General features: G+C 41.8%; 2 protein-coding genes across 3 annotated transcripts in view; one reads left to right on the top strand and one right to left on the bottom strand.

The window, feature by feature from the left end:
- Nucleotides 1-4178, bottom strand: part of BBX (BBX high mobility group box domain containing) — a 298279-nt gene extending 294101 nt beyond the window's left edge. For both annotated transcript variants that reach the window (XM_063630605.1, XM_063630602.1), the window contains exons 1-2: nucleotides 4097-4178; nucleotides 952-1023 (exon numbers count right to left, since the gene is read on the bottom strand). The gene's annotated coding sequence lies outside the window, so the exon portion shown is untranslated. The remainder of the gene's footprint in view (nucleotides 1-951; nucleotides 1024-4096) is intronic.
- On the top strand, nucleotides 2745-25379 carry LOC134735439 (inverted formin-2-like). The gene is made up of 5 exons (XM_063630488.1): nucleotides 2745-2874; nucleotides 3012-3137; nucleotides 3545-3694; nucleotides 3789-4170; nucleotides 25236-25379. Exons 1-5 carry the CDS (start codon nucleotides 2745-2747, stop codon nucleotides 25330-25332), a joined length of 885 nt encoding a protein of 294 aa, XP_063486558.1. The 3' UTR covers nucleotides 25333-25379.
- Nucleotides 25380-27182: the final 1803 nt, after the last annotated feature.

Below are 27182 nucleotides of genomic sequence, written 5' to 3'. Positions count from 1 at the left end.
TTCATTTTCATTCAGAAAATACAATCTCTAAATTCACTATGGTAATATTACAAAGCACTACAGCTGATTTATGCAATTAAGTACTAGTTTCCAAACATCAACAACTCAGAGTACCTGGGGTGTTCCTTTACAATGGAGAGGCAAACTTACAAGGTGGTTTTCTGCAGATTAGGCTCACTGTGCTGCTTTCAAATGCTCTGTAAACCCTCAGTTCTTACCCACACTGTTAACTCTCACAAATTTTCCACACACTTACTGTCCCACACATATTTTGCAGATTTTTCCACTTGGGAGTCATATATCTGAAAAACGCACTTAACAATAGATCTCAAAGTCACTGTTTATTAAATTTACAGGCTACCGAATTGTTCCTAATTTCTCCAAACATGTAAATTTTAAAAGAAATTATGATCAATTTTGAATCAAACTAGTGCACTAAATGCTAGATTTACTGCACTGCCAACCCCACCTTTCCCCACCCCAAAAGTAACTGTTACAAACACCACAGGTTACTCAAGAAAGAGAACTTGAGAGAGAGTAAGCAAATGTCAGTCACTATAATTAGAGGGGCCTTCTGCACAATGCTTCCTTGGGTTTTTAATAATTCTCTCCACTCATACACTGCACTCTTCTACAGTATTGTCTAGCATTAAATTTACTAGACCTTCAATGCTATGTAAAATTTCATTATAAATTAAAATGCCTATTTGCGAATAAGTTTTGAAACAATTACTTGTAAACACAAAATGAACATTTACTATCTTAATAACCCACAGCTGAATTCTAAACACTAAGAATCATAAACTGACTTATGCTGTGGGAAACTCAGTGAGACAAGGTTTCTGGGGTGCTGTAACCCCAATAAAGCATCTTCCTATGTGAACAATAAAGACCCTTATGTCATTACTAATTGTCATCCTGCTTCCCTGTATGAACAGTTTGCATACTTACCCAGGAAGGCAAATGGAAAGTACACAGGGAGGAAGATGAACTGCGGCAAAGCCTTTGTCATATGATAGTGACCTATAAAGTATCAAATAAAGGTACATCATCAGTATGGTAGGGCTTTACAATAGTACAGTCCCAAGTCCTGTAACATCTATGAAGAAAGGGTACCAAAACCCAGGAGTCCAGCTCCCACTAACCCCTCCCCTTTCTCTACCACCCCCCCACACTGGAGAACTGTGGGAACAGAAGGCAAAGAAGCTCCCCGTATTGAAAGGGCAGAGGCTGAGGGGCAACCCAACTAGCATTCTAGAGTATCTCCAGCACCCTCGCTTCCTACTCCCCATATGTACAAAGCAGAAAGTTGATCCATTCTGCAAACGCAAAACCCACACCGCGATCATTCATCAACTTGCACAAGTGATCACCGCCCCCAGGACAAATACACCAGTAACCAAACCATAGCGATCGATAGGCAAGCCCGAGCCTCGCCTTGCCCAGGAGCCGGCGGGAGGTGCCACAGCGGCGGCAGCGGGTCCAGGTATCGAAGCCTTCAGCCTTTCAGACCTGGGCGGCCACTGCCGTCTCCCAAACACCCAGCCCGGGTCACAATCCCCAGATTGGAGATAGGAACCGACCGGGGAAAACACATTCGCCAAAGCCTACAGCGGCAAGTGCAGGGCCACCAGGTCTGCGAGGTCAGGGTGGGGGGAACTAGGAAACAAGGAGGGAGGAAGAGACCGAGGGATCCCACCCCGGCTTTGTTGCTGGTCACCATCAAGTTTGCATCTTAGTACAAAATGTCGATCTTAAAGGCTGACAAGACAGAGGCAGAGGCAGAGGGAGAAAGAGAAAGGGAATAGAGTCCATCTTGCTTTGGGAAAGAGGGGGGAGGAAAAAATGAAGTGCAAATACCACACTCCGGGCGTAAAAGTCTGCTAAACACCTTTCCATAACGGAGGAGCAACGAGTGGGGTGTCCCCGTGCCCGTGCCTGCTCGAACTGGCGGCGGTCTGGGCAGAAAACGCCTCCCTCTCCTCCTCTTCCTCCTTCTTCCCCTCCTCCTTCTCCCTCTCCTCCTCCTCCTCCCGCGGGCCCCGGCGAAGATCCCGCCGCCACTGCCTCTGCCTCCGCTGCCCCCCAGGGAGACACCGCCGGCGCCCGGCCCGGCGCTGCCATTCCGGGCTTGGACCGCGCGGCGCAGAGCGCGTGGGGCCGGACGCGGGGTGGCCGCACGGGGACGTCCGCGCCGGGGACCCCCCGCGCCCCTCGGCCGCTGGCTGCCTACAAAAGTCGCGCAAGCAGAGGTGGCGGCGGCGCGCAGGGGCGGGGGGCCGCGTGGGGGCCCCCACGCCGCGAGTGGGCAACCCCAGGAGATGGCAAAGAACGCCCCTCCCCGCGCGGGGAAAGTACCCCAGTCCCAGTCAGCCACCCCGGGAACGGCAGCCCGGCGTCCGCGGCCGGGAGAAGAGAACTGGACGTGTCATTAGCAGGACAGGCAATGGTTTCAAAGCCCCAGGCCAATGACCATTAGCAGAGGCAGAGCTCGCTCCGTCCCCATCCCCCACAACCTCCACCCACCTTCCCCTTCGCGCCCCCCCCCCACCTCCACCCCACCTCGCGAAACTTTTCAACAAGATCCACCTGGACTAATTTGTCCACAGACAGTTAAAATATTGACTAGACCCTACACACCGGGAAGGAAGGGGAATGCACGCTTTATTTTCCTTCCTACAGAAAGGAAAGCAAAAAATAGCTTCTCTCTCTGTCTCTCCCTCTCCCCCCCACCTCTGTCGTACATGTTGTGTCTTAGCTTTTTGCATCGTTTCGTTTTACCTTCCTCATTTAGCAGAAATGATCGCGGCTATTTCACACATAAACGTGTTCCAGATTCTGGGATTCAGGGTCCTTCTAAATTACAGGACTCGGGTTCGGTCTCAGTTACGTTAAGTTTCATACAATACCAAAAAATAAATAAAATATGATAATAAATTTCTGAGGGTGAGTGAGGGAGACGAGGTGCAGGAGGAAAAGAAACCTCGAGTCTGATTTCTGTAATTTACTAGCGACCCGGATCGCAGCAAATAACAGTGTAACACGAGTGTGGCTTAAGAGGGCTGGGGAGCTCTTTCTAGAGGCATCGACCCCATCCCCGGATAAAGGATCTGCAAGTTTTCTGTCATCGCGACCAGGCAAAGCCGTAACTTACCTTCAGAAATAAGACTTTAAACGGCCAAGGCCTTCCTCCTCCCCTCCACCACCACCCTCAGCCTCGCTCTCTCCACCTTAAACTTATTGACACAACATAATCCCACATTCAAGCAAAATCCTGACACAGCCTCCCTCCTCCTCTTCCCCCTCCTCTCTTCCCTCTCGTTCTCTCTCTCTCCCTCTCTCTCTGTCTCCCTCTCTCCCCCCCCTTCCCTCCCTCTTCTCTCTCCCCTTCTCCCTCGCCCTCTTCCCCCTCTCCCCCTATTCTTCCTCCAGGCTACTCTGGCACTAAAACAGCACTTTCTCTACTCGCCGCGCATTTGGGTAGGGGTGGGGGTGAGAGGGCACTGATCTGCGGGGCCGGAACACCCAAATCCCAACTCTCCAGATGAACGAGCAACTGGGCTGCTGTTCCCGGTCACCAACGCACACGAAACGTTCAATAAATCCACCGAAGGCTGGCTCCTCGTACCTTCCTCCACTGCCCCTGCTCCCCAGGCCCCACCTCCCCGGCAGCCGAGACCAGGCAGGGCTCCACGTACTTTCGCCGAGATGAAGTTTGGGGCTCCCCGGGCGGCCACGAGCCGCCCGCCGGCGTGAGGGCTGTTGTTGTTTTCCTGGGGCCGCTCCAGCCCGCGCCCCGGCGCCCGTGCCCCTCTCGGGCGGCGCTGCCTGTGTGCCGAGAGGTGCTGGTTGCAAACGCAGCCTGGCACCGGCTGGCCTACTACTCCCCAGCCCGGCCCCCAGCCTCCCGCTCGTAGGGCACTGCCTCCGCGCCCCCCGCCCCCCCGGCCCCAGCCGGCGCGGCCGCCGCGACCCTCGCCCCCGACCTCTCCCGACCCAAAGTTTTGGCGGAGGGGGAAAGTGCCCAGGGAGCGGGCCGGCTGGCGGAGGCTCCGGACGCGCGGGGTTCCCTCCGTCTTCCTCAAGTCCACCCTACCGGCTGCCGCCGCCGCCGCCGCCGCTGCTGCTCCTGCCGCGGAGTCCTTGGGGCTGCAGCCCGGCAGCTCGCAAGTGAGTAGGAAAACAGAAAGTGAGGGGAGTGCGCCCGGGGAGGGCTGGGGATGGGGGGCGCCTACCTCGCGGGCTCGCCGGGCGTGAGGGCGTGTGTGTAGCTAGCCCTCAGCGGCCAGTCAGGGTTTCTCTATGGGAAAGTGGAGAGGAGCTCGCGGAGCCGCTCTGCCTCCGCTTCACTGTACACTGCTCCACATACAGTACATGCAACCCGGAGAGACTGAAAACACTCATTTTATATAAGGCAGCCTGCCATTGGTCCGCGCCGTGACGGACAGGCCGCGCAGCCAAACAAGAGGCCTGTTACACCCAAACACACGCACACATACACACATTTTACAGAGACACACAAAGATCATCACATTTTCTATTTTCTAATGTTCGGGACCTGTAGACAGTAGGAGAGGACAGGTAGAGAGGCCCAGCAGAGTGGGGTAAAGGGGAAAACCCCTGTCTGCACCAAGTTGTAAGGCTTGAAACTGGTGTCCTTTTGACTTGGGAGGGTTATGGTAATAAACTACAACTCCACTGGATATGGAAGTGAGGGGGTTTTTCATCGCTGCCTTTTGGTGCCCCATGGAAGAGGCCTGCATTGTGTTACGATTTTACAGCCTGACCCGGCTAACAAGTGGCCAAGAAAGGCTTTTATCACCTTGGATTTCTTTTGTCAATGGGTTAGCTATCACATAGGCCAAAATAGTGCAAGATAAGTTTATCAGGACTCTGATGCATTGAGGTTGTTAATGCCTCATTCGTAGGTAGATTCAAAAAAATCAATATAACAACACACAAACAAAGATAAACATTTTGCTAAAATAGCCGAACAACTTTTAACTGGTCAGTGGACTGCCATCACCTGTGTGGACATGCAAACTGTGCTATTAGGTAAAATAAGTCATGGAAGATTGGCTATTGACCCTTAGCCTTTAAAACAGACCTTTGATTCAATATATACAAGATTACATTTTGCATATTATATATAAAAATGTATGATTCTTTACATATTTCACATCTCATGTGAACATCATATGTTGCATGACTTTTGGAGATGATGAACCTCAGGACTGGTCTTTCTGATTGTTTTTCAACGATGCAACTTCGGCAGATTATATTAGACACTTCAATATAAATAAGTCAACAGGTTGCTGGAAAGAAGTCAAAGCTGGAAATTAGAAGGAATAAATTGTAGATTAAACTCTTTAACCAGCTGAGCAATCTTGAGCAAGTTACTTAACCTCTCCAATGCTCAGACTTGGTTTTGATTTTTAAGATTAAAATAAAAAGCTTTTCCAGATTCCCTCAATTAAATGTTTATTCAGCATCTACTATGTGTCAGGCATTATCTTAGGCCTAGATGTTTTCTTAGGGTTCCTTCCGTTTTAAGAGTCGGTGAATTATTCTTAAATACAAACATTTTGTAGATTACATAAACACTACGATTTTATGGCCTAGGTATGTAGCTTTAAAACTTAAAGAAAACCTGACTAAGGGAACTTACTTCAATTCCCCTTTTATTTCCTTGATGCTGTCTAAAGGTTTTTCTTTTGCATCCATAAAGTTGTTAAAAGAGTGTATGTGTGCGTGTGAGCACTCCTGTGTAAGAGGGAGAAAGAGAAATAAAATCAGAAAAGTTTAAAAAGTTCAGAAAACAAAGTGGTATTTAGAAATGTGATGTTTATTTTTTGAGAAAAATCATTTTCAAAAGGAAAAGTATATAAAAATCACAGCATTTTATTTATTTATTTATTTTTTATTTTTGAGATGGAGTCTCACCCTGTAGCCCAGGCTGGAGTGCAATGGCGTGCGTGATCTCAGCTCACTGCAACCTCCACCTCCCGGGTTCAAGAGATTCTCCCGCCTCTGCCTCCTGAGTAAGCTGGGACTACAGGCACCTGCCATCCTGCCCGGCTAATTTCTGTATTTTTGTAGAGACAGGGTTTCACCATGTTAGTCAGGCTGGTCTCGAACTCCTGACCTCAGGTGATCCACCTGCCTCGGCCTCCCAAAGTGTTGAGATTACAGGCATGAGCCACGGCGCCCAGCCAATCACAGCATTTTAAACAGATAATATCAAAGTTTATATTAGGGGTGGGCGCGGTGGCTCACGCCTGTAATCCCAGCACTTTGGGAGGTGGAGGTGGGCGGATGACCTGAGGTCAGGAGTTCGAGACCAGCCTGACCAACACGGTGAAACCCCCGTCTCTACTGAAAATACAAAAATTAGCTGAACGTGGTGGTGGGCACCTGTAATCCCAGCTACGCGGGAGGCTGAGGCAGGAGAATCACTAGAACCCAGGAGGTGGAGGTTGCAGTGAGTCGAGACCACATCATTGCACTCCTGCCTGGGGGACAGGGTGAGACTCCGTCTCAAAAAAAAATAAATAAATAAAAAGTTATATTAATGGCAGTTTCATTTAGTTGACACAAGGAACAAAATGTTCTTTATCCACACTACACTGCTCTGAGGTCAGTGCTAAGTATCATTATCTCTAGTTTACCCATAGGAGAAATGAGTCAGGGACAAGTTATATAGCCTGCTCCATATTGCACAGAATGACAATGAAGAAGGAACTTGAACCGAGGACTTTTAATACTCAGCACAGGTTTTGAGTAATTTGACAACCCTTCCCTCCAAATCATGAACTTCAGAAGCAAGAGGGAATTGGAGGGAAAACAAAAAAACTTTCATAGTATTTCATTGTGCTCCTTTTTGAAAAGGAAAAAAAGTCAACAGGAGTAGCTATATTTAATTGCAGAGTGAAGTGTTGTGCATTATTTGCTAATAGAACTATTTTGTGAAAAATAGAAAAGACTAGCCTACTCCCCACTCTTATCCCCAACCTCCAACCATAGGAAAACATTTTTCATATTTTTATGGTCACAAGATATTTTTGTTGAATTACACTTAGCTTAGCAGAATTATTTAGAGCTTCGGTCTTCAAACTTTTAGATCACACATTGCTATCAGTAAAATGTTTGAGCATGTAGTCTCAATATATATATTCACGTACACATTAAAAATTCACCACTGGGCCAGGCATCGTGGCTCACACCTGTAATCCCAGCGCTTTGGAAGGCCAAGGCAGGAGGATTGCTTGAGGCCAGGAGTTCAAGACCAACGGTTTGAGACCAACCTGATCAAGCTAGAGAGACACCATCTCTACCAAAAAAGAAAAAAAAATGCACCATTGCATAGATATATTATTTATTATTATAAATCATATATTTACAAAAACAAAATTTAAAAGCATGAGATAAAAAATAAATAAGAGTTTAATTTCTTCTATAGTCCATAGAAGCGTGAATTCCTATGATAGAGTCTTAGCACATGCCCCAGGACTTTGCATTCCGGTTTGGACACCTCTGAGAGTGCAAGGTGCTAACTGACCAAGACTGATGCAGAAGAGCATAAAGTGTATTGCAGTGACTTCCTATAAGTCATTACTACTACTAGAAAATTGGTCGGTCCACAGGGCCTTCAGATTGAGAGAATGACACTTTTTAAAACTCATATTATATATTTGTAGTGTATTTCCATTGGGCGTCATGTTCCAGCATAAGCCATTTTTCAATATTCTTTGGCAGAATATTTATTGAGAGGGTTCCATGTGCTCTTGTGCATGTCAGATGCCGGAAAAGGAAAATTGCCTGCTCCTAGGAGAAGGGATAGAATAGAATTCCATTCTCCTGTGTGATCCGTCGGGCCTCACTGCTAAGTAAGGAAAGGAGGCTTAGAGCTAACTTTAATGTAGTATTTTACCATTTTGGAAATACTTTTAAAATGTTTATTACCTCATTTGAGAATAAATACCAAGAAATTTTAAATGCTAGTTATGCTCGAAACTTAAAATATGATCAGAAAAAATCATAGCTTTCATGGAGTTTACTTACTTTTTATAATGTAGGGTTATGAAAATAAAAACGATGGTTGGTTACTTGGGCAAAATGGCATTAAAAAGGGACGACCCTTTTCCCTTCTTGTTTTCACGTCTGTTGACCAATCACAGACTAAACTCACATGATTATCGTACTTCTCCTTCTCATGGCTTTGTCCGTTTTCTAAATTTTATTTTATATGGGCCGTTTTTTTGTGACATAAAATAATTTTGGGAAAGTAAATTTAAGTGTGTGTTTAAATGTGTATAAACAAATGTATATATTGTTTAAATATATGCCTACACATAATTTATTTCTTTATTCATATATGACTTCTTTATACAATCCTAATACAAATCCTGATTTTGCCACTTTCTTTTTTGAGACAGAGTCTTGCTCTGTCTCCAGGCTGGTGTGCAGTGGCACAATCTCTGCTCACTGCCACCTCTGCCTCCCCGGTTCAAGCGATTCTCCTGCCTCAGCCTCTGAGTAGCTGGGATTACAGGCGCATGCCACCATGCCCGGCTAATTTTTGTATTTTTAGTAGAGACGGGATTTCACCATGTTGGCCAGGATGGTCTCCATCTCTTGACCTCGTGATCCTCCCGCCTCGGCCTCCCAAAGTGCTGGGATTACAGGCATGAGCCACTGTGCCCAGCCCTGATTGTGCCACTTTCTAGCTGGGTAACTTTGGGAAAATTCCTTAATCACTCTGACTCAGTTTCCTTGTTTATTAAATGGGAATAATCATAATTGAAACAATACATATAAAATGCATCAGCCTGGAATGTACTGAAGATTCAATCAGTATTATTCGTGTTTATCTTTCCACACAGACAAACCAATGACAGATGCTTTACAGAAAGTGTTCTAGGACTTAACTCTTATATCAAATGGAGTTTATGGAACCTGTTACAACTTACTTGCCCAGTGTTTGCAATTTCCTTTTAGCCTACACTCTACCAACTCCACCATCTCTGCACATAAAAGAGATGTCAGCCTGATCCCAGGATAAAGCAAACATCTTATTGGGTGGGCATTATTAAGCACCTAAAAAAGCAAACTTGTAATAAATCACTCTTTGAAACAGGCCTTGTTTTGTGCACTGAAACTCCAGATAGTTACAATGATGAGGGTCTGCCTTACATAACAATTTATGACTTGTACTTGACCTTGCTGAGCTTCAGCGTTTTTTCTCTTTCTATAGGAAACAGTGTTTTTTCTCTTTCTATAGGAAAATAAATAGAGAAAATCATACCTTTCTCCTCAGGCCAGTGCAAAGTCAGTAAAAATTAGAGCTTGGATAGTTGGACCACTTCTTAGCACCAATGCAGAAATTCATAATCTTGAAGAGAACCAGCTTCTATTGTGTCCTAGAAGACTTGGGGATAAGAAAGAAAGAGGAGAATACCCTGCTTTCCTAGGGTGATTCTTGGGGCCAGACATCTTTGAATTCCCACTCTCCTGTGATCTTTTATGACATTTTATCTGTATTATTCTTAAGGCATTCAAATATCTTGCCTCGCATTATGTTGTGTATGTATTGGTAGAGATCTTTATTTGATGGCAAACACCTTGAGGAAAATATTGTCTCCTTCAAGGTTTTGTTTTCCAACAGTGGCTAGAACAGTAACTAATACATTGACTGACATGTAACAGTAACAACAAAGATTTGTAAAATTAATGAAGAAGACAAGCAAAAACAAACAAAAATACCATAAATTCTAAGGAAGCTCAGAGAGACTCCAAGGATAAGAAAGTGTCAGAAAAGGTTGGGGGATCCCAGATATATGGTAAACAGAACTTAAATTGTAGGCATTATAAATTATACTTGCATATTGTTGTAATTTTCTAAAGCACTTTTACATGAGACAGGCTAGCATACTCACTAAAATCCAGATGAGGTAGGTGAGACAGATAGAGGGACCTTCTTTATAAATGAAAACAATTAAAGCAAGGAAAGGTTAAATTATTCCTTTAATATTATAAAGCTAGTAACAGAGTTGGGTTAATACAAAGGTCCTAGACTCCTCATTCTGGAAGCTGTCTGCTTTTTTTGGAGGAAGGGAGAGGGGAGTGACCAGGGAGACACTTAAGGATCATACTATAAAAATAGGTCTCCCTATGTGGACAGTGATTTTACACTAATGGAGTTGATCGTCAAATCAGTATGCTTTAGCGTTAGCAGAGAGGTCTTTCTAGCCATCGTCCCATTAGAAGTTTCAACAACATCCCCAGCAAGGAACTTCTGCTATGACACATCCAGATCCTGGGAACTCCCTTCTTGCCAAGACAGTCTATTTCATCTTCTGACAGTTTTGACCACTACAAAGTTCTTTCTGGTATTTTAACATCATTTCTCTCCTTTTAAGTTTCACATTGTTTCTTTTTCTACCCACTTGAGACCACAAAAAAAAATCTAATCCCTCTTCCATGTGGCACTTGATATGTATACATGAAGACAGCTATCATGACTGCTCCCTGACTTGAGTTGCAAGTTTTCCAAGCTAATAGTCCCAGGTCCTTAAAACTTTCTTCCTAGGGACCATTATTGATTCTTGGTCTCTCAAACCCTGCCTATTGTCTTTGTGGATGTGCTCCTTGATGTATGATATACAGAGCAGGTGGGAGCTGAGGCAGTGTGCAGAACAGCATGACCATGGCTCCTTGATACAATATTTCTATTAATGCAGCTTGAGATAGAGCATGTTTTTTTGGCAGTCACTTTGTTACAAATCACTCTGCTGGCCCATATTGTGCTTATTCTCGAAAACAAAAGAAGTTTTTAAAACGTGGGCTGTTAAGCCGTGTCTTCTCCATTCTGTATTGTATCATTTATTTGGGACATATTGAGGCATAAGCATTTTTAACCTTGGTATTGTACAGTGATTAAGAGCTGAGTTTTTGGAGTTATACCAAGATGGGTCAGTATTTGGATCCAACACTTACTAACTTTGTAAACTTGGACAAATTATGTAACTTCCCTTTGCTTCAGTTCCTCATGTAAAAAGGAGGTAATAATAATGTACCTTATAAGGTTATTATAAGAATTAAGTAATATATGTAAAATACTTAAAACAGTGGTTGTCATGTAAGGAATACACAAAATAGAGTTTTCCTTTCTCTCTCTTTTTTTTTTTTAAAGCTGGTGAGATTCAGCCCATAATTCCACTTTGCCAACATCTTTTCATATGCGATCATTTTATTTAACACATTTGCTATTGATCTCAGCATCTTGGTTCATTCACAAATTTCATGGCTTCTTTACGTTTTTCCAAGTCGTTTTTAAAAGCATTGTCCAAGGCAGAACCGAAAAGCACCCACCTCTCAATATATTGGTTAACATTGATTTATTAACCAGCACGCCCATGGCCACAGTTGTTGAGCCATGATAGAGTCACCTATTTTCACCTAAATTTTTATTATTTAAACCTAAAAAAATTTATAGAGAATAATATAATGTAGCGGCCACCTAGGAGCTTTATTACTACTTAACATGTTATTATACTTTCTCAGATTTATTTATAAGAGGTAAAACATTGCACATTCAGTTGAAACCACCTTCCCTGGTCCGGTCCTCTTCCACTTCTCCCCAGAGGTGACCATTATTGTGTAATTTCATTCTCATCCTATCCATATTTTTTGCAGTTCATTTATTAAAATACTTAATGTAGCTTTATCAAAAAGGGCTTATGAAATTTGCATTTACTAATGTTATCAGAGAGTTCTTTGATAAGTGGAGTATTTAACAATGCTGGTTAATTAAAATAAAAAAAAGAAATTATAGAAGGATATGGGATAGCTCCTAGAAATAAAGAAGAAGCTAGAGAATGAGATCTCAGAAAGCCCAAAAACAGTGTCACCTCCAGGTATTGACATCATTTTAGGTTAGAATATCTTCATTATGATGAATTTGCTCAAACTCTTTTCCATACATTTATCATTCCACTAAAGAGAGTGGGAGAGTGGCTTCGCCGTGTTTGGTGCTTACCCTTTGGCTAGGGTAGTAGAGGACACTTTGCTTGCTTACCTTGTGTGGGGAGGAGGTGCAGTGAGGGAAGAGGCAAGAAGTCGAGTTAGGACAGAAATATTTAGAGGGATACAATGTATTGGAAACATTATGGTTATTGGTGGATTCACAGATGTTCATTTTATAAGGTATATAAATGTTCGATTGTTTTTGTAATATGTATCAAATATTTTTAAAAATAAACTTTAACAAAACAATAGGAAAAAAAAACATTGCATGCGAAGAAGGCTTTTTGGTTACCAGTGTAAAAGTAGAGAACTAGTAAAAGAAGAAGGCAAGGCCGGGCGCGGTGGCTCACGCTTGTAATCCCAGCACTTTGGGAGGCCGAGGCGGGCGGATCAGGAGGTCAGGAGATCGAGACCACGGTGAAACCCCGTCTCTACTAAAAATACAAAAAAAATTAGCCGGGCGTGGTGGCGGGCGCCTGTAGTCCCAGCTACTCGGAGAGGCTGAGGCAGGAGAATGGCGTGAACCCGGGAGGTGGAGCTTGCAGTGAGCCGAGATCGCGCCACTGCACTCCAGCCTGGGCGACAGAGCGAGACTCCGTCTCAAAAAAAAATAAAAAAAAATAAAAATAAAAATAAAAAAAAAAAGAAGAAGGCAAATAGATACCAGACAGGTGGAAACGAGAAATCTATAACATCCCCAACAGCCACCATGCAACTGAGCTATTGTTTATTAACCTTCTTACAAAAGAAATATAAATTTAGGCTAGTCTTGGTGACACTGTGCTGGCTTCTCGCGATTATGTCATCCTTTTCTAAGTATGCACACGTCGTTCCTTCACTTGCCTATCAGATTTCATTTAATTTCAAGGGCCACAAAGCTACTCAGATAAGCCTTAAAAAGGGGGAAATTAATTGTACCGCTCTTGGGGGTTTCTCACAGAATTCAAGAGCTTTAAAGATAACTAAGCATGGAAACAAAAGCACACACCTCTGTGTCAGTAGGTGTCAGTGTCACCAGGTGAAGGGCAAGGATTCACCTGTAATGGAGGGCTGCTCTTTTGGTGTTTGTAGGCAGAAACAGTCTTCTAAAGTGAGCATGGGAATGGGAGGATGTAATGGGCATTCTACTACATATCACTTTCTACAATCTTATCTAGGCCCAGTGTCTCTTTTACCATTCTATAATTTCCAGAATTCACCTTTTCCCCCTCAACCCCAAGACATTTAACTAGAATTACTCAGAATGTTTATGGCCTGAACTTACATCTGCAAATATTCAGAAATAAATTATTTCTTTATATGTTTATTTATTTGTTATATTCATTGACTTGTTCTGTAAAGGATTTTTGTTGGAGTTCAACAGTTCAATCTTAACTGCATATTTTCTTAAGACCCTCAGGTATTATTCAAGAGTGTAGGAAATCTGAACTCATTTTGAGTGTCTAGGTGGTCTCAAAAATTTTTAAATGCTTTAACTTCCATTATATTCCACAGTAATCTACTCAAACTAGCTGAAGAAAAAGGAGGATTTATTAGAATCGTTATACAGGTAAGGTTACAGCAAGAAACACGTAATCGAAAGCTATAACTGAAACCCCAAATGAAGTGAGATTTTCAGGGCTTGGAGACAGGAGATAGGCGATAGGCCAGGAGCATTGTCTGAAGGTGCAGTTGCAATACAGGAAGTACAGTTGGCGAGAAAGTCTGCTTTTTCCTGCAGTAGGATGGGACATACAATTGAGAAGTTAACTAAAACAATGATGTTTTGAGGTAAAGGGGCTAAAACTAAGGGGGGGGGATGTTAAATGATGTTATTGTATGAATTCCCCTCTATGCTCACCCCCACCTATATGAGTTACTGACAAAAAACAAATGTGTTGAAAGTGGCCTACCAGAAAGAACAAGCCTTATTTTTTCTTTTCTTTTCTTTTTTTTTTTTTTAAGAGAGGGTCTCACTCTGTCACCCAGGCTGTAGTACAGTGGTGCCATCACAGCTCACTGCAGTCTCAACCTCCCAGACTCAAGTGATCTGTGATCCTCCCACCTCAGCCTCCTAAGTAGCTGAGACCACAAGTGCACACCACCACACTCAGCTAATTTTTAAATATTTTGTAGTGATGAGGTCTCACTGATCAGGCTGGTCTCAAACTGCTGGGCTCAAGTGATCTGCCTCAGCCTTTCAGAGTACTGGGATTACAGGTGTGAGCCATAACACCAGCCAAGGACAAGCTTTAAAAAAGAACAATGTGACAGTGCTCCAAAAGGAGGGGTTAAATACTATTCCTGAAATTAGACTGAAGTCCCTTTACAATGGAAGAATGGACTGTAGGACTTAGAAGTAATGAGCTATTTGGAAAGAGATATTTTCCTTTTCCATCATCTGACACTTTTCTTTAAACACCATCTTCTTCCTTCAAAAACAAAACTAACCTGTTGGATAGCTAAAGTTCTCTTTCCCACTATCAGATTGATTGTTACAAATTTGTTAAAGTGCTGACCTATGGCCAGTGCCATTGAACAGAGGAAAAATAAAATGAATAATTTTGTCTGTCACAATAAAGAAGGAGGAAGGGAAGGAAGAAAGAAGTAAATAAAGAGGACTGTGACCTGAGTAGGAGAAGAGGGAGAGGAAATAATATTAAGTAATATTAAAGAAACCTTTTGCTAAATATACAACTCTGAATTAAGAGAAGCAAGAGGTCTCCTGAGGCCTCTGCAGCAACAGCTGGGACAGGTGGAGAAATAGGGGTCTTCATGCCCGCTAAGTTCCCGTCTCCTCTATTTTAATCTTTTTTATTTATTTATTGAGACAGGTTCTCACTCTGTTGCCCAGGCTGGAGTGCAGTGATGCGATCTTAGCTCACTGCAGCCTCCATCTCCCAGGTTCAAGCAATTCTTGTGCCTCATCCTCCCCAGTAGCTGGGACTACAGGCATGTACCACCATGCCCAGCTAATTTTTTTTTGTGGGGGGAGGGGCGGTAGAGATGAGGTTTCCCTGTGTTGGCCAGGCTGGTCCTATACTCCTGTTCTCAAGTGACCCGCCACCTCAGCCTCCCAAAGTGCTGAGATTACAGATGTGAGCCACTGTGCCCCGCCCCCCATCTACTCTAGACACGACCAAGTCCATAGCTGCAGCAGAGTCAAGGCCCCCTGTGGCCATCCTGACTTAGTGTGCATCTTCCTTCCAAACCTTAATTGCTGAGTAGAGTCCCATTCCTTCTCCTTTCCAGTCATACTTTGTTCAGAGGAGAAAGGCAAGCACCAGAAAGCACCTCCACCCCATCTAGGCTTCCCTTCCTAATTTGGAGGCTATATCTGCTCTCCCAGCCTTCATTGACTGGAAATTACCTCTATCACTCCAGCAGGAGGAGAGCTAGCAATTCAGAAGGGCTCTCCAAAGTGTGAATGGAGAAGAGCTGGTGTAAGGACTTGGTGAACATCTGAGAAAACAGTGACTCTTCAATCCTGAGTGAAGTAAAGAAGAAAGAGGCACCCAATAATGCTCAAACTATTATTATGGTGAGGATAGAAGAAAGAACCAAGCTCTAGAAGTCACTAAATTGTATGGGTCATTTACTCATTAATTCATTCAACAACATTTATGACCTGGCTTCCCTGTGCCAGGTACTATGATTATTGTAAGAGACAACAAACAGATCCCTGTGCTAATGGAGCTTATGGTCTAGTAGCAGAGGCAGCTTTAATATACAAAATAACACAAAGTATTCCTCAGAATCGGGGATGGAGGCAGAGCAGACCAACTTGCAATGCTAGAGGAATATAAAAGTGGAAGAGCAAACCTCAGGACCTGAGGGTGCTAAGGTTTGTTTTAAAGAGTAAAGTGGTTTTCTTTAGTCAGCTAAGGAAAAAAAAAGCTGGATTATAGGATCTTTAGGTTTTTAGTTTGGCTTTATATTCTAAGTGAAAGAAAATTCCACGTTGGAATGTGTCCTTTTTGATTTGTGTGGTCACTGTTATTCTTTCTAAACTCTTGGGTTTGTGTGTAGTAGTGAGTAGCTGGGAGAGATTATTCTGCTTACCTCAGACATTTCTGTAGGAGGCTAAATGTATTAGGAATATTCAGCAAAAAAATGTAAGTATTAGTGGTTATAAGAAAATATGTCAGAAAATACTACACATTGGAGGTTTCAGGTGGCAGCTACACAGAACAACAAATAGTTCATGTGCTGGCAACAAGAATGACTATTTCCATAGTTAAAGCATGTCTGGTAAGAACGGCAAACACTAGATATTGATGTAGATTTTAGTTTTTATTTATATTTTGGAGAGGCATAATTACATTTTGATTTTATGTCATTTCTTATGGAATAGACCTGTTATGCTACTGGGATTGTGTATCCTCAGTAAGCTATGCAATTTATATTGATATTTGCTTTATCTGTACATGTTCATAGGGTGTGTATGAACTAAGGCTCCCAGGGGAGGCAGAATTACTTAGAGCTTAAAAGCTGGTGCTTCTGGAGTCAGAAAGATACGGATTCAAACATCAGCTCTGCCATACTACTGACATGACCTTGACCAAGCTTCTTAATTCTGCCAAAGCTTCGGCCTCGGTTTCCTAAACTGTAAAATGGGAATTTTAATGGTTCCTACCCTTAAGGGTTATTATGAGAATTAAACAAGATGATGCATATAAAAGCAATCACTGACAATAAATAATAGCTGTTATTTTAAGTGTGGCTTGTGATATAGAGTGATGTTTAGTGCCCAGTGATAGGGAGCCCTGGATAATAAATAGAAATTTTATCTTCTGATTATGATAATTAAAATGCTTGAGAGATTCGGTAGGGCCATTCTTTGAAGATTGATAAAAATTTAATATGGTGGCACAGTATTATACAATGGATGAGATGAACTAAATATTTACTTACATTTTCTTTACAAAAGATAGTGGTGTTCTCAATTATTTAGGTAACACTGGAGAAATCCAGAGTATTTATGTACTTTTTACTTGACTTGTTTAGCTTTTTGTTTGTTTTATTTTTGTTTTGAGACAAGGTCTCACTCTGCTGCCTAGGCTAGATTGCAGTGGCATGATCTTGGCTCATACAGCCTTGACCTCCTGGGCTCAAGCAATCCTCCTACCTCAGCCTCCCAAGTAGCTGGGACTGCAGGCGTGTACCACCATGCTCAGCTAATTTAAAAAAATGTGTAGGGTCTGGGTTTCACCATGTTGCCCAGGCTAGTCTAGAATGCCTGGGCTCAAGTGATCTGCCCACCTCAGACTCCCAAAGTGATGGGATTACAGGCATGAGCCAACATGCCTGGCCTTATTTAGCTTTCTTAATATGTGTCTAATAGAAGAAGATCTCATTTTTAGCTCTAAATTTTCATTGCATCCTTAGTATCATATAGCCTTATGATAGTGTTTTTCAAAGTGTGGTTCACTAGAATCATGGAGGTGACTTGTTAAAAACTCTGATTCCTGGCCCTGATGTGGCAAGTATCTGAATTTTAAATAAACGCCCAACCCAGCTGATTTTTATGAACATCTGAGCTTCAGAATGACTAGACCACAGAAATTATGGTGTTCCACAAATAAGCTATACTCCTGAAGCTCGGTCAGGTTTGTGCTTATTACTCAAATAGTAAGCTGGGTGATATATTTATGTGGCATACCCTGACACCTTCACGGAACATAAACTTTTCTGTACTTTATGCCTTAACAACCCCTTCCACATCATTTGATTAATAATGATTAACTTTCTCTTCTAGTCTTGAAAAACAATTGTCTTTCCCTGCTTTTTCTGGTAACAGCTAAATTGTTAAGCTTATCCTTTTTACTAAAGAGCAGGACTCAGCCGGGCACCATGGCTCATGCCTATAATCACAGCACTTTGGGAGGTCAAGGCACTTCAGCCCGGGCAACAGAGCAAGATTCTGTTCAAAAACAAAACCAAAACAAACAAACAAACAAATACAGTAGGGCTGGACGGCCGAGTGCAGTGGCTCACACCTGTAATCCCAATAATTTGGGAGGCTGAGTGGGAGAATCACTTGAGCCCAGGGGTTCAAGACCATCCTGGGCAACATGATAGAGCCTCATCTCTACAAAAAAATACAGTACAATTAGCCAGGTGTGGTGGTGTGCACCTGTGGTCTTAGCTACTTGGGAGACTGAGACAGGAGGATAGCTTGAGCCCAGGAGGTCAAGGCTGCAATTCGCCAAAATCACGCCGCTGCACTCCAGCTTCTGCAACAGAGCAAGACTCTGTCCCCCCATCAACCCCCATACCAAAAATAAAAAGAGTAGGGCTGGGGATGAAGCAAAAGTTAATAGTTCTGTGATTGGTATCCATAGAGAACCTCTAGTTTATTCCAGCCTCTTCATGGTTGACCTTGTTAAAGCTGGTCTTTCTCTCCCCCATCCCTGTCCCCTAAAGTCTCATACATCCTTGGTGTACCAAGCCTTATGACCCTGACCCTTCCTGTCCTGTTCACTGCTCCAGATCCATTTTGATCTCTGATTGCTATCTGATTCTGTTTCTAGAAATTTGTTAACCATGAAAGTGGTAAAACATATTTTCATAAGTTCCAGTTTATAAATGGAGAAAAATATATGTGTAGAAGTGCCAGTGTGAGTCGAGGGTGAGGAGGAGAAAGGGAAAAACACCTATGAATTCAGGGAAAGAATCTCTACCTTTATATTGCCTGGCCCTTAGGTAGTTACAGGCAAAGACAGTTGAGCCACGGAGGTACATCTGATGCTGCCTCAGCATGTTGAATCTGCAAGTATGTAGCCTGCTAAGCCATTTTCTACTGCTCAGGCAACTTGACAAATTTTGATATTTGAAGTTCCCTGGTTTAGGGGATTGATTGGTGAAGAAAACAATGCTAATTGCCTTTTGATTAAAGATGTTTTTAGGAAATCCTTCTAGCTTTAATGGAAGTAACATTCTTTATATGGTAAATTTGGAGATTGCAATTCAGGAAAGCAAAATCTCTTCAGCATGAATCTACAATGAAAGATGACACCTGTCCCAGGAAAGATACCTGTCCATTTATAAACTTTAATAAAATCAGGCCCATATGCTGAGATGGCTCCCACTAGTACTGTCTGGGCCACAGGGGTGGCCTTATAGTCTGTTACAGAGCAGTAGTTATACACATAGCCTTTGGAGTCAAATAAATGTGGGTTTTGAATCCTGGCTTCACTGCTCACCAGTTAAGTGAACCTAGACAAGTTATCTACTCTCAGTTTCATAAACTGTAAAATGAGAATAATAATAGCTGTGTGAGAAAAATAAGGTAATGGGCATAAAGCCTGTAGTATTGTCCCTGGCATGTAGTGGTACTCAATTGTTCACCTTTGTTGTCTTCTTATGATTCTATTGTCCCACTCTTTTTGCGCACCTTGTCCAACTCTTTCCAAATGTAACCATGTAACATGTCAAGATGTTCCTAATTCCCTATTCTTCATTTTCTCAAATTCATTATTAAGTCAACAAATATTTCCTGAACACCTATTATGTGCAAGACACTATTCTGCCTACTTAAGTCACAGAACAAAACAGACAAAAATCCTTGTCATCATGGAGCTTACACCCTAGTTAGGGGGAGAAATACAACAGATAAGAAACATAGCAAATAAGTTACATAGTATGCTAAATGGGATTAGTATTGTGGGAAAAAGTGAAGTAGGGTTATATATGGACACTGAGTGTGGCGGTGGAGGTTCCATCCAGTTTCAAATGTAATGGTCACGATAGGCCTCACTGAGTTGTTTAAACATAGAGGGAATGGGAAATACCTTTTTTTATGAAATTATGCAGAGCTCAGTATACTTGGGCAATTTTAGGCAAAAGTAAGGGGCTAGAATGCCTAAAACAACTGGGAAGTCATGCCTTAATTTCTCAAATGCAACAGAAAATAGCAGAAGGAAGCTTGATGGTACTTGCCCACTGGATAGCAAGAAACATTTTCTGTTTGTTTTCCCTTTCTGATCTCACTCCCCTCTATTCTCCAAGGTTACAGACTCTTCATCCTTAACCCCCTCAGTTTCACCTCTCGGGATCTTGAGAGTTGGATAATTTATCAGTAAAAGTTGAGAAATTAGAGCTTCTTATGCTATATCTCTATGTTTTCTGTAACGTCGAGTTTATATAACATAAAACTATGTTTTACATAACAAAGTTAAATCCTTTGCAACTCAGGGATACTTACACAATTTAACTATAAATTTATGATTAGGTTTAACGTTTGGCAATTTTTATTAAAACTTTTATTAAAACAGCAGCAGAATTTTTTGTAAGCCTAGTAAAGTAGGAAGAGCACTGCAATGGGATTCAAAGACCAGGAGCTGCCCTAGCCCTGCCACCAATTGTCCTTTGGCAGTTCTGTGCCCAAGACTTTCTCATCTGTAAATTGGGAGTGGGAGGAAGTGTCCCTTCTCCCTGTGTAATTCCACACGTCTTTGAAAAGCTCCAAGGAAAGTTTTCTTCTAGAAGCTGAAGTGGGTATAATGTTTAAAACTAATCTTTTGACAACTGCTTTATTGAAAATTGCAATTAATGTGATTTGTCCATTTGTGGATAGGAACAAAAATGGAATGGTATTCATCTACATGTTATTTGGGTCTCTTGACCTTTTATGTTGTAAATGAAGGAGAGACTTTATTCTTACCACATACTGCTCACCAAAGTTTTGCCATATATGTAGAAATTCAAGGCCTTGTCATCAAATGTTGGCTATCACATACTTAAAATATTCCACTATTTGTGAACTTAAAGAGATTTACAAATGATGCACGCCTCTCAAGGGCTTTTAAACATTATTTAGTATCAGAAATATGTTATAAGTAAAATGTTTTCATCTTCATATCATATGGGAAAAATTGAAATGCATACAAGATCCACTCAAAAAAATCAGTCAGTCTACACTGTAAACCCAGGCCTTTCCTTAATCTTCTAAACCAAGGAATGGCAAACTGCTGCCTGCAGGCTAAATCTGCTTTCTCTTCTCCTCCTTATATATGGCTGCTTTCTTAAGAAGATGGTAGAATTGAGTAATTGCAACAGAGATTGTGTGAGTCACAAAGCCTATAATATTTACTATCTGTTCCTTTACAGAAAAAAAATTGCCATATGGTCTAGACCATATGGATCTCTTTGTTAGGAGACTAAGGAGAACATACCTAGACTCATGGCATTTCAGCTCTGCCTTATTTTACATATACTGGCACATGGTACCATTTTGTAAGAAAACTACACATCTTCTCTCTTGCTACTTCATTTTCTCCTTTGTGGGCTGGTTACTCGTTTTTAATTGTTATTGTTATTTGTTCACTCATTCATTAATTCTGCAAGTTCCCATGGTGTACACACCTGAGGAAAAGTGACTAATAAAATGTAGCTTTATCCAGTTAACTTGTATAGACAACTGACCATTACTATAGGGAGAAGTGCTATCAAGGATTATGACTAGAACAGAAAGGAAAGGTATTTGACTCAGCTGAAGGGGTTTTTGAAGGTGTCAGGGAAAAGTAGATCTTGATCTGAGGCTAGGAAGAGAATAGGGACCAGGGGAGGAGGGGATATGCATTCCATGTCCCAGCAACATTTTTCAAGGCCCATATCAGTCAAGGTTCACTGCAGAAAGCAGAAACCAATGTAGTCATCCTAAGACAGAAAGAATAGGCTAAAAGCCATAAATAATTAGGACAAAAATCATGAAAGGGCCAAAAGAATGGGCTATAGACTGGCCCACCAGGAATGATTCCCAGAAGACGAAAATACTGTCCTGGAATTATTCAGCCCAAGAACATCTTGCCATCCACTAATGAAGAATCAGGAAGGCATCCTAGATGCTGCCACTGCAGCTGCCTCTTAACACTCAGGCTAGAAAATGGACACAGAAACTCTCTTATAGAAAACTGTCTCTGCAAAATTGCTTACCAGTAGGAAAAAAAACAGCTAAAAAAAGGCAGGTAGATGGCCTCAACCCCATTTTCAATTTCTGTGTCTTAGAAGAATGCATCTATTTTGTGCATCTGGAACCCTTGCTGCAAAAGGTGGGAAAGATAGCTTTCTACCTTCTGCAGCCCAGGAAGGCACCCATGAAGTAAGGTGGAGTAGAGATTGGGCAAGCCAAGCCACAGAATTTGTCACATATACTAAATCAATGTCACTGTCCATTCAAGGAATTGCAAATAGTTTGGAATGTTGAGCAGTAGTCTCTAGATATTTAAGTATGGATCCCTTCTTAATATCAAAGTGTTGAGCCTCCGATGCACATGATAGTAGTTATATTGTAGCAGCCTATAGTTGAGAAATATATTGCAAATGATTACGTTCAGATAAAATTTTATTTTGTTAGTCGCAATCACAAATATATACATTTAGAAAATGCTACTGATAACAATAGCTCACATATGCTATATGCATTATATATATTAAGTCCTTTGGTAGTGATGTGTATATACTCAAACTATATCGTTTGTTCAGTCAACAAATAATACATGGGCTACTTACAGATTATAGAACTCTTTTTAGAATACAGAACAAAGGCGTATTTTTCATTCTCATCATAGTCCAGTGAAGGGTCTATGTCTGTGGAGGTGATGGTGAGGAGGGAGGCAAATTCTGCTCCATGTGATTATTCAGAGATCCTGGCTTTTCCGTTTTACTGGCTGCACCATGTCCTTGGTCCACTGGATTGTCTTCCTTCTTCTGGACTGAAGTTAGAGATCTGAAATAGGAGGATGGCCATGCTTAGAAGAAATGTACAACACTTGTGCACACATTCTAACTGGTTAGAACTCAGTCATGTGGCCACAACTGAGAAGATCAAGAGAACTATAATCTAGCTACAGAATTTGGCAGTATGATTGAAGTGAATCATAAAATTATTTGAGTCTAATTAGACAATGTCTAAATGTAATTGATGTAACAGAGAAATATGAACCTGCTCCATGTTCCCTCTCTGTCCCATGTGATTCTTCAGAGATCGTGGCCTTTTCCTTTTATTGGCTACACCAACTCCTAGGACCACTGGATTCTTTACCTCCTTCTGGGCTTAAATTTGAGATCAGAAATAGGAAGATGGCCATGCTTAGAAGAAATGTACAGCATTTGTGCACACATTCTATTGGTTAGAACTCAATCACGTGACCACAACTGAGTTGATCAAGATAAATATAATCTAGCTACAGAATTTGGCAGTATGATTGAAGTAAATGATAAAATGATTTGAGTTTAATTAACAATGTCTAAATGTAATTGATATAACAAAGAAATGTGAACCACTTCATTACATTACTGAAGGAATTCTGTGTTTATATCATATGAGGATTGGGGAGAAATGGAGGGAATAACACATCTATTGAGTCTAGAAATAGGTGAACCAAAGATAAAAGAATTATCACTATTTGCAGCACTGCCTATGAATTGGATTACTCCATCTGTCCATCCATTAACTATTTACTAATGGCCTGCCATTTGCCAGGCACTGTTCTTGGTGGTGGAATAAAACAACTTATCCTCTCTGCCAGGCAGATATATCCATAAGATAGAGATGGACCTACCAGATCCTCATAGTGTGAAGGCCCAAGTTTTTATAGCATTCCATGTAATTAACTTTGCTCTGATTCTCTACTAGCTGAGTGTCTTCTAATTCACTCTTGGACTGTCTTTGATCTTAGGAAGAAAATATGCTGAATCCAGCGTAAGCTTTCTAATCCCTGTGATTCCAGCAACCTCCTTTTTCTCCTTTTCCTCCCTCTCCTTCTTTGTTTTCATCACCATCATCTAGTTCATCCTTGTAGCCACCATTCACTAACTATCAGGCTTCGTACTTTATTTATGTCTTTTAATATTCATGACAGTTGCATTTTATAGATGAAAGTAGTGAGTCTCAGAGAAATTTAGTAATTTGCCCTCGTAGTAAGTAACGGTGAGGGTGGATCAGAACCCAGCTCTGCTGACATCGTAGCCCAAGTTCTGACTACCATTATAAAGGAATAAATTTGCATCTAGGTTTATAGGTCAGTCCCTTGAGAATTTAAATAAACATGAATTACTTCCTTGAAATGGTCAAATCTGGATGTATTGACAAAATCAAATTATTGGTCTCACAATAGTTCAGGACCTACTACTGACCTAGAGAAACTCCTCGAAGGTCATTTGACCCTATGAGGTCTTGCCAAGGCAGTTGCTGGCCACCTCCCTCTGACATTCCTGTTTCTGAACTTTAACTTCAACATTGGTGACCCAATAATTTCATAAACTAATCTGTTTACCAGAGAGTACTATTAACAAATTTGCATTTTTATAATGAAAGAAACCACTCTCATAAATAAAACCCATACCTTAGACACAAAATTTAGTGAGTTTACCAGATAAAAAGTATATTTGATTCCTTCAACAACAACCATACTGTGTAATTGCAATTATTGAACGAAGGTATAATCAGAAAAAGATATTTTTGAATTAAAATGTATTGATAGGAATAGATCAAAGTAAATGTGTTTTCTTCTAATGACAGTTTTATTTTCCTAGAGTGAGAATTTAAAATTGCTTCAATTGCTTCTAAGTTAGTGAATAGGGAAAGTGCTTAAATGGTGATAAAATGCGTAACAAATGTTTAACCAGCTTACAAAGGATGACAAAGAAAAGACCAGTTCTGCATGTGTCACAATAAACCATGCATGCTTGTGCCACTCCATACTTTCCCAAGCAGTGTACAACAAGCAAAAGCATCCTATTTTTCCAACCAGTGTACGAGCAAAAGCATCTACTTCGTCTTAATCTTTCATGATATTACATATCTTTTTGTAAAACTAACCCTTGCACAATGTGTCATTTCTTTTGTTTCACATTATTTCTGTCCCTTTGTATCTTATATTGTCATTTCTGCTGGTTCTTCACTTCTGAATTACATCCTCGCATTATAGAAGGAATAAAAATGTAGGTCAAAGTGTATCTTTGCAAAATCACTGTACGAACACTAGAAGAAACAATGAAGGGATAATGTGTTTTTTTATTTTTATACAGTATATAGTAATGATGATGGTTGCTCACTGCTGGTCTTTGGAGAAGTGCCATAGTAGATGTGTGGTTTTGGTGACAATGACATTCTTCTGTTGAACTATACAAACTTGAAAGTCCACCATTCTCAACTGAATTGCAATAAAGCCAAGCTTTATCACAAGTAAATATATAGTGATTATCCAACTCAATATCTGTTTCCGTAGGGTGGACCAGCAGGGCTTGATGACACATCCATCTATTAGCACTTTAATGTGGCAACTACACATCCTATCTCAAGAAAGTGAAGGAACACTCCCTTGAATGAAGATACTGCTGGATTCTACTCCAACTTTAACTCTGTGACTCTGGTAAATTCATCCCGCCTTCTGAAGGTTCGAATTTTTAATCCATAAAATGAGGGAGTTGGACTAGATGTACAAGATCCCTTCCAGATTTAAAATACTGCAGTGCTACTCCACTGGGGGGTGGAACAGAGGAGTAACTTTCCTTTTTAAAATTGGTTAGGACCCACGTGCATGGCTTGTGTCTGTAATTCCAGCAACTGGGGAGGCTGAGGTAGGAGGATAGCTTAAGGCCAGGAGTTCGAGACCAGACTTGGCAGCACAGTGAGACCCTATCTCTACAAAAAAGTAAAAAATTATTAGCCAGGCATGGTGGCACACACCTGTAGTCCTAGCTACTACAGGATAAGTTGAGCCCAGGAGTTCGAGGTTATAGTGAGCTATGATTGTGCCACTGATGACAGAGCGAAACCCTGTCTCTAAAAAAATAATAAAAAGAAATAAAAATTGATTAGTAACATCATACATGAAGTGATATTTAGAAAATAGTCACAATCTATATGGTTGCAGTACAAGTATCATGAATATGAATGTTCTTAGTAAAAACGATTGCATTTCCTTCTGTCCTGTAAACCAGTTTTTTTTTTTATTATACTTTAAGTTCTAGGGTACATGTGCACAACGTGCAGGTTTGTTATATAGGTATACATGTGCCATGTTGGTGTGCTGCACCCATTAACTCGTCATTTACTTTAGGTATATCTCCTAATGCTATCCCTCCCCCCTCCCCCCACCCCATGACAGGCCCTGTGTGTGATGTTCCCCTTCCTGTGTCCAAATGTTCTCATTGTTCGGTTCCCACCTGTGAGTTAGAACATGCAGTGTTTGGTTTTTTGTCCTTGTGATAGTTTGCTGAGAATGATGGTATCCAGCTTCATCCATGTCCCTGCAGAGGACATGAACTCATCATTTTTTATGGCTGCATAGTATTCCATGGTGTATATGTGCCACATTTTCTTAATCCAATCTATCATTGATGGACATTTGGGTTGGTTCCAAGTCTTTGCTATTGTGAATAGTGCTGCAATGAACATACGTGTGCATGTGTCTTTATAGCAGCATGATTTATAATCCTTTGGGTATATACCCAGTAATGGGATGGCTAGGTCAAATGGTATTTCTAGTTCTAGATCCTTAAGGAATCGCCACACTGTCTTCCACAATGGTTGAACTACTGTAAACCAGTTTAGACCTGAGCCTGCGGCATTGTGCCTCCAGACTCGTGAAAGATTTAGTCTGTGATCCTTAGGACTCACTATTCCTGAAAGGGTTCACATGAAATTGCCACATTCTCTTGAAATCATAAAGCTTCTGGGAAGCCAATCTGATTACGCTAGGAGCAACCCTAGTGGAAACTAGAACCTATGCCAGCCCCTGAGCACCTGTTGTGTCAGGAGTTCTGATGATTTGGTGGCACTGCCGGGGCAGGACAAGTCTGTGTCTGGAACTCATCCCTGCCATATACTCCAATCTAGGGCCACCTGCCCCAGAGTTCTGTTTTCCTTCTACCCCTGACCTCTCCCCAGGCAAGAGAACAGCCCTTATTTTTCCCTCTTTCTTTTTTTTTTTTTTGAGACAGAGTCTCGCTCTGTCGCCCAGGCTGGAGTGCAGTGGCGCAATCTCGGCTCACTGCAAGCTCCGCCTCCTGGGTTCACGCCATTCTCCTGCCTCAGCCTCTCCGAGTAGCTGGGACTACAGACGCCCGCCACCACGCCCGGCCAACTTTTTGTATTTTTAGTAGAGACGGGGTTTCACCGTGGTCTCGATCTCCTGACCTCGTGATCCGCCCGCCTCAGCCTCCCAAAGTGC

This window comes from Symphalangus syndactylus, chromosome 21 (genome assembly GCF_028878055.3).
Source record: "Symphalangus syndactylus isolate Jambi chromosome 21, NHGRI_mSymSyn1-v2.1_pri, whole genome shotgun sequence".
Taxonomy (NCBI): Eukaryota; Metazoa; Chordata; class Mammalia; order Primates; family Hylobatidae; genus Symphalangus; species Symphalangus syndactylus.
The sequence above is the reverse complement of the archived record's forward strand: the minus strand, read 5'-3'. Positions and strand labels throughout refer to the sequence as shown.